The sequence below is a fragment of the Onychostruthus taczanowskii genome, unplaced genomic scaffold, assembly GCF_017590055.1.
Source record: "Onychostruthus taczanowskii isolate IOZ18803 unplaced genomic scaffold, ASM1759005v1 scaffold53, whole genome shotgun sequence".
Lineage (NCBI taxonomy): Eukaryota > Metazoa > Chordata > Aves > Passeriformes > Passeridae > Onychostruthus > Onychostruthus taczanowskii.
The window spans coordinates 5,956,021-5,966,750 of NW_024502902.1; the positions used below are offsets into that span (position 1 = coordinate 5,956,021).

At 41.6% G+C, this 10,730-nt stretch overlaps 1 protein-coding gene across 2 annotated transcripts in view; it reads right to left on the reverse strand.

Annotated features, from left to right (window-relative positions):
* Window positions 1-9,803, reverse strand: part of POLR3B (RNA polymerase III subunit B) — a 71,392-nt gene extending 61,589 nt beyond the window's left edge. The window contains exons 1-8 of one of the 2 annotated variants that reach the window (XM_041416722.1): window positions 9,579-9,803; window positions 8,115-8,147; window positions 7,541-7,597; window positions 7,393-7,457; window positions 6,957-7,032; window positions 3,766-3,866; window positions 1,455-1,546; window positions 709-826 (exon numbers count right to left, since the gene is read on the reverse strand). In XM_041416722.1, coding sequence (XP_041272656.1) covers window positions 709-826; window positions 1,455-1,546; window positions 3,766-3,866; window positions 6,957-7,032; window positions 7,393-7,457; window positions 7,541-7,597; window positions 8,115-8,147; window positions 9,579-9,644 — 608 coding nt within the window. In that variant the 5' untranslated portion in view covers window positions 9,645-9,803. Of the gene's footprint in view, window positions 1-708; window positions 827-1,454; window positions 1,547-3,765; window positions 3,867-6,106; window positions 6,213-6,956; window positions 7,033-7,392; window positions 7,458-7,540; window positions 7,598-8,114; window positions 8,148-9,578 lie in introns of those variants that run through there. The other variant, XM_041416723.1, reaches the window with a different exon arrangement.
* Window positions 9,804-10,730: the final 927 nt, after the last annotated feature.

Consider the following 10,730-nt stretch of genomic DNA (forward strand, 5'->3'; position numbering starts at 1 on the left):
GTACTGCAGCAACAGTGGTAACGATGTAACAGCCCATTAACCTCATCCAGACTTACTGAGAGACAGTAGAGTACCTGGGAGGGATGGGAGGCCTCTGGAGTAGAAAAAACAGCTCTCACACTGAACAATGACAAGCACCATAGAATAGACCAGAATGCAGCTTAAAAAAAACCCCAGCAAACCAAAGGCTGAACAAAATAGAAACAAAACTTGATCAAGGAGAAAGGCCAAATTTAGACTACCTTGCCATTTTCAATAATTTGTGTTGGACAAAAATATTTGTTTCATCCTCAGCTGCTCTTGCCTTTAAATATTTTTATGCCGTTTTTATGTAGAGAGGCAGACAAAAGGTTACATCCAATTTCCACTGCAGTACCTTCTGGTTACTTGCTGCAAACCGAGACCAAACACCATCAGTTACAAAGTGCACTTTGTTACAGTAAAAATCAGACCTTGCTTTTCCTAATCTGAGATCAATCCTGAAACACATGAGCAACTCTCACTGATTTTTGTAGGAATACTATTCTGCTTAGGGATTGAAGTTATAGCGTACAAAATGACAGCAGAAAGAGAGGAGCATTGAATATCTACAGCTTTTTCTGGTTCAACTATACTAGGAAGAAACCTCCACAGCTATTTCAACTGCAACAATGAAGTTCTAAAGCTTTGGGTTTCTCACCTTTATGTAATGCTAGGAATTTACCATACCTGGTAACAGAAGCGCCAACTGTGCCTTTTCTATCAGCTTCAACAATGATTCTGTTTTTGGATAACTGCTCTTGAATAAGAATGACTTTTTCAACACCTTTAACAATGAAATAGCCACCTAGTTAACAGAAAAAAATAGTTTGCATGTCAGTACCTCACACCTTACCTGCCTCCTCCAATATGCTTTTGAATATAAATTATTAGAAGTAAACTGTAAGTACACAATGGGAGAGTAAATTCTCCCTTAAAAGAGTAATGAACAAACTTGACAGACAAAAACCAAAAAAATTGTTTGTTATAACCCTCCAACTTCTCTCTAGATATCAAATAATACCATGTAACACTTTATTCTTGCTTTAAAAAAGGCAATGACAAAGGAGAGTTCCCACTCTGGAGGACATCATATTCCACTCTTTCCTAATCTGTTTAATTTTCAATGAATTAACTCCATCTATTTCCTCCCACAGCACATCACTGTAGAACACTACACACAAAATTCAAAATAAAATACTCAAAATTTTGGTGTGTTGCTTTTTGGCATTGAAAACTTTGTTTGCAAATACCAACTATTCATGTTCTCAACGAAAACCTTGACAATTTATTTTAGCTGCAAGCAGACACTTGAGAAGTTTCCACAAGACTTAATGGTGGCAGAAAAGATACCAAAGGGGCATTTCTTTGCTGAAGAAGATTTAAAACTCAAAGCACAGATGGGACTAAAAAAAAGAACATAAGTGAAAATGTACCTGGATCTAATGGACACTCATTTAGTTTGGCAAATTCTGCTGGAGTTTTCCCAGTAAGTACACAATTGGAGCTACGCAGCATTATAGGCATTCTGCAAGAAAACCAGTTACAATTTTACTTCAGACTCGTACAGAAAAATATGAATAGTCAAATTCAGAACAAAAACCAGGCTGAACAAACTGGAGATACACATTTAAGGTAATCAGACCTCATGCATGCTGTAACCAATAGGTTTTCATTTAAATTCACCTTATTTCATTGAACATGTAATTGAAAAGAGACCTGAAACTGGACACCTGCAAGCAGAAACCACAGACTTCCTATTTAATTGTTATGCAGCTACTCAGGCATTGTGACAAGCAAGGTCACCGAGTCCAATGACCATTAGTGCAAAGACTCTTGGTCCCTAAAACAGCCTGCAGAGAACATGCCATTGCATATCCACTGTTACCACTTCTTCTAAGACAAAGTTAGTTCATATCTCATTTCCCACACAGGAATGACACCTTCTGGCTGCAGAGAGATAGTGCCTCTAATTCACAACCATGAAGTTTCCCCAGTAGTAGCTCTGATTTCCCTGGTGTCCTAGCAGTGAAGCCTGCAAGCAAGCATTTTGTGAAGCAACATGTGGTGGAAAGATATTCCCAGAAATTTTAAGAAATTCAGTGCTTAGGGAAGTAAATGAAAGAGAAACGAAAGATTCACAGACTGCATGTGAGGCAAAACTTCTTCATGAGGGCAGTCCAACAGTGCAAAAGCTGCACAGGGAAGTTGGGCAGTCTGCATCCATGGAGGTCTTCAGGACCTGACAGGATGAAGCACTGAGCAACCCGGTTTGATCCATTTTGAGCAGGCGCCTGTACTAGAGGCTGAGAAGGAGATCATACTCTTTCAACCTGAACTGCTCTATCACCCCATGGTAAATCATGGAATGCCCACTTTAAATTTGGCTTATTCAACAACTAACCCACAATGATTTTGCAGTTATTATTGAAAAGTGTACTTTCATAGTCAGCTTCATAATGTACCTTTTCACTCCCAGATTTTTCATTAAAACTTCGGAAAGAGAGCACAGTTTACTTCTAAAGAGAAAGCTGTATTTTGCAAAAGATAAAAAACAGTTTACCACTACATCTACCAAAAGATCTCCGTGCCCTTTAACCTCTTCTACAAAACAGCTGACTTTTGATCCAGCTTACAGAATTTCACTCCTTGGTGGACAGCCTTTTTAAGAACTGTGTTCCAAGTGTTTTCTAAAACACATGTTGACAAAAACTATTTGTGAGTTCTACTACACAAATATTTTCAACCTCTGAGATATTTCATTCAAATTTACTTTAATAAAAAACAAGATTAGGCTATACTTCTTGTATTCAAATCCCATAAATTACTTTAATTTCTTCTTTAATTTCTTAATTTCTTTAATGTTTTCATATTCTTCTATCTTAAAAGTAAACTGATGAACTCAAATTCTGTACTTCTGCAGAGTAAAAAAAGCTATCTTGTCACTTTACTTCACTGAGAAAGTGCTTCCTAGAGAAAAGAAGCTTCATATGACAAGCAAAATCTATCACACACAATATAAGCTTAATGCATTGGCTGTTTATATCAGAAACAGGAAGCAGTTGGCGTCATGTCAAATGGAATACTCAAATGCTATTACTGAAAACTCCAGTGAAACATCTGTCCCAGTCCGAACTGCATGTCAAGCAAGAGCACTGGCCAAAGGAAACAAGTATAATCCTAGGGACAGATGGGCAAAATTATTTCCCATGAAAATAATAACTGGATATTAACAGTTTTTAACAGCAAAAAACTTTTTGCATGTATGTCCTTAAGGCCAGTCTAGTAACGTAACTTAAGCAATTTTAAATGAAAGCTTAGCTTGTGCAGCAGAACTAATGTTTGCTCTACTGGTTTTATCATTCACCTTCCACAGATTCTACTCTACATACTATATATGAAAGATTGAGCAATTTAGCTACAAAGCAAACATGCCTGATTTCATTTCACAATAATGCAGCTTGCAGCTCCAGGCATGCATTTTCCTCTGTGGTTTTATATCAACAGAATCAGAGACAACATTCATCCATATATCCATCCTTCTCTGGAAGGAGACACTATCAGAGGCTTTTGCAAAACAAGATCTTAGACCCTAACAAACCTGTACAGCTGTTTATGGAGATTTGCCTGCTCATGGTTTCTTTTAACAAGGAAGCAAGATTGGCCTACATCTGTTTTGCAGTAAAAACACTTCCCAGCATGGCACCAAATGAAAAATGCTAGCAGCAGCTCAGCACATGGTCTCACCTGCCAATGGGTAAGGCATTGCGGATGATCCTCTGGCTGCCTCGGGTGTATTCAATATCCACAGTAATCGGTGCGGAATAGGTCATGTCCCTCAGGCGGCACTGGAAGGACAAAAGGCACACAACAGGCCAGGTGCTGACTTCAAGCTCAAGAATCCCTCTTAAAACAGCCTCTATTCGCCCTGTCCTGTAAGTCCTCACAAAGAAATCAAGCAAAGCAAAACTTCAGCAAGATCTTCTTGATACCTGAAGAATGTTGAATGAACCTGACAAACTCTCCGCTTTTTGTTTAAAACAAAATCCAAGAAAATCCAAATACAATTGCTCTGATTTTCAAAAGCAGCCAGCAGATCTGTGCCTTCAGAAGACAGCACTGCAGAGCTTAACTTCTAAACTCTCTAATTAAACCAACAGGTCTAATTAAACAAACAGGTCTCATCAGCAGAGCTGGCACAAAGACCACAGTGTGTCTGAGCAGTGCTCAGTTCAGGGAATTTCTGTATGTGGACTCCCAACAGCTGAAGACTTGTGCTGCCATGTAAAGTCTGACAGAATGGAAAGGCACAAGATTGACAGAGACACCATTACCTTATCAAAATGAGCAAACCTCACTGTATGGTACCGTTTCTAATGATGACTTACAGAAGGCGCACTACAGATCACTTCCTGCAAAGATTCCCAGAATTTGTCTGCAAACGCCTTGGGGACCAAGAGAGGCAGAATAAACATATCTAGGGCACTAGATACCTCAAGGCTCAATCATTTCTAATCCAATCTTTCTGGTCTGCTCTCTCCAGCCTCCCTCTAAGATGTTGCCAGCCCTTAAGGTATTGCATCTCTTCATGCAAGACAGGCCTGATTGCATCTGCTGAACACAACAGAAAAACTCACAGCAGGTCATTCATGACCTCACTGAGCATGCTTTACCTTTCAGCTCCAGGATTACAGGTTTAACAGCAGCCAGACTTGCACATTTATACTTCTGCAATCTTTCAGTTTGTTGATTATGTACTAACAAAAGGCAATTAAGATGATGCTGTGTATTGAAGATGCAGCTCTAGTGAAAAACAGGCCTCAAGAATCATCCCAAACCGGATGCTTCTCCTCTCTACACTACACAGTAAACCTCTTCTCCAGTAATGAAATACTGATATACACCAGCAGCTTGCAAGCCATGCCTTGCAGGAAACTAGGTGCCATTCTGCTCCCAGCAACTACCTCCAATTCAAAAGTAACTGAGAATATTGCCATATCCTAATTACTTTAAATCCAGCTGTATGAATAGATCATGAAACTTCCATAAGGACTGGAGGAAAAAGAAAGTTAGACAGCCTTTTTAGTACTACTTGAGGGAAAAATGCCTTGGGATTCTCTGTGTGTGCTTTTTTAACACAGGACACAGATATAAAATACAAATTACAGTGTAATATTCCAGCATGTTCCTTGAGGTAACTTCTTACTATAGACACCTGAAAGTAAAAAACAAGCACGACTTGATATACACTCAGACTCTCACAAAAATCTAATGATTTTAGGTGGTTTTGGGAAGGAATTTTATGAGCTTTCAACAGAGAAATATAACAGCAGGCTCCTAACTATCTAATGCTTTTTTTTTATTTTAAGGCACCCAGACTTGACCTGAGCAGCATTCTATTTAAGAAAACAACTGTGGCCTCCGTTTGCACACAGCACACTGAAAATAAAGAGAAATTATGCACTAGCATAAAGCATCACTGAGAATATATAAGATACAAGAGTATCTCACTCTAAACTCAAGGTCAATATGCTCTATAAGCATTTATTTTCCCTTCTTCTGTATGTATAGTCACTTTACCTATACAGTAAGAAAGCATATTAATACCTGAATTCTTGAATATGAGTTGTTGGCCACAAACAATTTTTTGCATGCAATTTCATTAATATGAAAGAAATGTTTCCTGTTGCATTTTGTGCATGCTTACATCTACTGACTGAACATTAGCTACACATTTGTGAGATGCAGCAACTATCATGTATTACACCTGGCTGAGTTATTAGCTTTATTTTAAAGCTTTCCATCAAACCAAATGAGATTTGAGTCAGGTCACTGGAGACAGAAAGTGGCCATGCCCAAGCAGCACAGCTGATTCTGACAGAATTTCTCCAAAGCACAGAATGTATTTCATTATAGTCTAGACTGGATGACAAAAACCACATTTCAAGTATCAAGTGGATACAGCAAGGAAAAAAGCATCAGATACATTAACTGAGTTATGAGGCTGACAACAGCCTGCATGCAGGTAAGTAAGTGCAAACTCCAAGCTCAGTTCCCCCTCCAGAGACCAAAAAGAAGTGGTCACTACCTCTGTTGCAGAGGTATAAATCTCAAAGCACAGTAGCAGGAGAGAAATACTCTGTTCCTGAGCACTTTGAAGAGAACTGGATGGCTCTAGATACACGAAAGCAATCCTAAAAAGTTCAAAGCTTATGTTAGCTTATGGCTTTCTCATAGAAACTACCTTGCATCCTATTGGTCAAAACCAAGAGACTTTCTGACTTCAGTCACAGCAAGATGTCCTCCTACATACATCTTTATTCCAGAAGTACACAATCCGTTTGTTAACCTACATGCCTACAGCACTGCAATGAAATTAAATATACTCTCCAGAAGGATAACGTTCTTCTGCAGCTTCTTATAACTTTAACAATTTCCATTTGTTTCTGCTTAAAATTTCCGTGTTTGCTTTCTGAATCAGACATTAAAAATATGAGCAAAAAATCAGATACAAGTTCCCAAAGACTGGAAAGGAAACAGAGACTGAAGTGACCTATGGTGCAGACAGTAGCAGGGCTAATATTAACAAGAAGTAAATAAGAATATCAAAGAACCCTACATTATGTCATGAGGACTTCAGCTCTGGCATGAGGAGAGCCGTAAGATGAAGCAAGAGAAGTACTTTTCACTACTTCCATGGAAACCCACTCAAATTCAGCTAACACAAAACACTGAATACAGCAAAAAAAATCTCAACAATTTAAAAAAAAATAAAAAGCTTTATTCAACGATGTTTAAGTTTTGAAGCTTTTTACAGTGACGGTGGAATGCAATGCACTACCTAAGGTAACACTCACATACTCAAAATTACATGCAGCTATTATCCCAGACATTCCCAAGCTAAAAAAACTCAATAAGATAGATGCAAACATTAATACCTCATGAGGTGATACAGGTCGTGTCACATTGAAGCTTTCTTCCACATCTGGAGTACCCACATAGATATTGAGGTACCTGTAATACAATTTCACAATAAGCTAGGGGCAAATATTTTTCAGGCAACCTGAAGAAAGCAAAATTTTACATACACTGAAAAATGAAATTACTTGATGAACACAAGTTGATTAATAATGAGCAATCGTTCTTCTCAAAGTAACTCCTTGTATTTGAGTTGTGGTTAAATAATAAAAATTTAGCCTCCATGTGCAGTAAACCTTTAAATATTCCCATCTTTCACTGCATAAAGAGATAAGTCACAGAAAACACCCTCTTGATTTATACCTACACAAGTGCTTACAAACACTTCAGAGCTGATAACAAACCCATGAGACAGCACTCATGCTGCTACTGATATGGAAATCATCTCATGCTTACTTCAGGTACCACATTGGGTCAGCATCACTTGTGACTTTTTCATTGGCCTTCATGATTTTCTTTATCTGGAGGAGAAAAAGAACAAAATGGATCCATGGCCTTTTCTGAGTGCTAAGAGCCACTCTCCCCCCACCCCAGGAGAGCCTACCTCGACATTGATGAAATAGTTGAATGAGTCTATGTGCTGCTTCACCAGTCCTTTCACCTGAAAAATAATGCACACAGCAAATAAAATCAGCCTCAGTAATGTTAATCACACAAGATGGAAATTAAGAGATAAGCATTTATAACTGGTTTTGAATAACTGTGCTAAATTCTTTCAGCTGACAAACTTCTGAGAAGTGGCTGGTTGCTCACTCTGGTTCTCCACTACATTTCCAAGCTTACACTGGAACTGTCATATAAAGAGCATGGACAGGGTCTCTGAGAGCCAGTAAAACGAAAATAATCTGGAAACATTACATATATACAGAATGGATTGAGGATAACCACAACAAAAGGCAAACCTCTAGGAGGATGTCTCCACAAAATAATCTGTAAATTAATCAAGAAGACAATCTATGGAACAAGTCTATTGGTAACTGCAAGGAACTAAAACAAAAGGCAAAATCCACAGGAGTGAGAACAGGTAGTCTGGGAAACAGTAAAAGCCAGAAGAAGGGAATGTAAAGTTAGAAAGGAGATGAAATATTCACACCATGAAATGAGTGTGTAGCACTAACCTTTAGAAATGCTGGAAGAAGTCTCCATTTTTCCTGAAAACAAAAAAACAGTTTGAAACATCTTTTCAAGGAGTAGCAAAATATCTAACATGCCTGAGCTTTTTGTCTGCATGTTTCATTGTTATTGTTGTTTTTTGAACAGTAACATTATTTTAAATCAGATCCATTTAGGAAAAAAAATCCAAAAAACAACAACAGTCTAAAGCCAAAAGAGATGTATTAAAACTACCTGGATCATCTCAGTAAACCATACATGCAGTGTTTTCTCAGGATGCAATGGCACACTGCTTTTCTTAAGAGCAGCTTATGTGAAAATATGTTTTTCTGAGACAATTCCTTAACACCACATCCTCATTTAAGATCAACTAACATTTTTTTTGGATTTGTTCTCTTAACACTGCAAATTATATTCCTAGAAAGGGAAGATTTCCTACAACTTTTACTTTACAAAATACATGCAAGAACCTGGGAGCAGCACTTATCTCTGTAACACTTATCAGGACTCTAAATCCTACAAAGATTTAGCAAAAGTACTGCAAGTGCTAAGTACATCACAGTTCCTACAAACTTTCCCCGATTTCTAATCTTTGATGAGCACAGGGAACACCTCTTTATGTCAGCCCCACTTTCTCCCCCCATGGCAGTGCAAAAAACTTGAATGTATCTTTGGCCGGAGACAAAATCCTTTTATTTAGGAAGAGTGCTCCCAGCCCTCATATGCTTCTCCATCTACTACAAAATTAATAACCAAAAAAAACCTGTAGAAAATTGTCCTTTTTGTTCTATCCACAGAAAAGCTGATGGTGCTCTCGGCTTTCAGCCTCCACTGCTGTTGTTTCTTAATCTACCGTACTTGCTTGTGATCCTCATTTAACCTCTAATAATGGCAAAGCCAATGAAGTAAAAAGGAACACATGCAGTACGGTGGCTTTCAATACTGCTCCTTCGTGGTTTATGTGCAGTGGCGTTTACAGTCTGCAAAGTTGAAGAGTGGCTGATTTCAGGTTTTTATCATTTAAGTGTTATGTCTAAAAAAAGGGGGTTAATCTGTTAAATAGTAACGCAATTAAACTGATGACCTAAGGAAGCGCCTAATGATGTTAATCTTAAGCAAATCCTGCAAGGCCAGGCTGGCAGGGGCACGGGGCAGCCGGGTGCAGGACACGAGCCGCGAGGCCCTTCCACGCAGCGCGCCCTGCGACTCTGCGTGCGGGACACAGCCGGGACAGCGACCGGGACGGCACGGCGCCTCAGGAGGGCCCGTGAGCGGCTGCCCAGGGGCAGCTCGGAGCACACAGCCCCCAGCCCACACACACACACACCGAGCGGCGCAGCACGGGCAGGGGGGACTCCACGTGTGCGCCGGCAGAAGACTCCTTCCACCCCACCCCAGCTCGGCTGAGCCCGGCCACACTCCAGGAGAGCCCGAGGCGCGCCCGGCCGCTTGCCCCTCGCCCCGCTGACCTCCACCGTGTTGACCGGGGCCGCCGCCTGCTCCGGGGTGAGCGCGCCCAGCCCCAGCGCCTCCATCGCCACCCGCCCACCGCGGCGCCGCAGCACAGCGCGTCCCCCCGCGCTCCAGCGCGGCGCCCGAAGGTTCCGGCCCCGCGCAGCCCGGGCGCCGCCGAGCGCAGCCGGGCGCCGGCAGCCCGGCCTTCCCTCTGCCGGCAGCCCGGCCTTCCCCCTGCTGGCAGCCCGGCCTTCCCTCTGCCGGCAGCCCGGCCTTCCCTCTGCCGGCAGCCCGGCCTTCCGCTGCTGGCAGCCCGGCCTTCCCTCTGCCGGCAGCCCGGCCTTCCCTCTGCTGGCAGCCCGCCCCGCCGGGGCACTGCGGAGCTGGCAGCGCCCGGGGGCCCCCCTGAATCCTCGAGTCGGTCACCGCCCCCCGCCGCGCAGCCGGGAGGCGGCAGGGACACGGAGCAGTTGGGCTTTAAACGGCTTTCCTGCAGTTTTCAGCTTGTAAAGTAAAGCGAGGCACCAGCTTTTACCGTTATTATTATTATTGTTATTATTTTGAATGCTGTAGCTGAATCACCTACAAATTTATTTGTTCTCCTTTACAAGGGTCGGTGGTACAAAGACAGCAAAATCGCAGATTTGGAGCTACTCATCTGCCCCAGTTCAAGATTAAACGAGAAGCACTAGTGATCTCTGCAGATTCCTGTGGCAGTAAGATATATATATATATATGTAAATATAACAATTGGTAAGTAAGTTCTAACAGACTGTGAAAACAGCACATACAGACGTCTGCCCGGGCTCAGGTTGCACATGAGTTACATTCACGGGGGTGGGTCTGGGCTCCACCCATCCCGGACACGAAGGCCCTACCCTAAAGAGGAGCAGCATTGCAGACTGCTTCCATTTGGTTTCCTGCCTAAAGCGCACAGCCAGTGGAGAATTCGTTTAATACGTGGCAATCCATGTTTAATCCATGCAAGGCCTCTCTCGGGCAAAGGGGGAAGCCTGGAGCAGTTTCTCACAGGAGTCACCCCTGCAATCCACTCCCCCTGCAACTCTGCCATGCAAACCCAGTACATCCTTCATCCAAATAGTCAGATTTAAGCAGACAACTGTTTTGAATATTATTTGTACAGCTGGGTTAAAGTCACTACACTG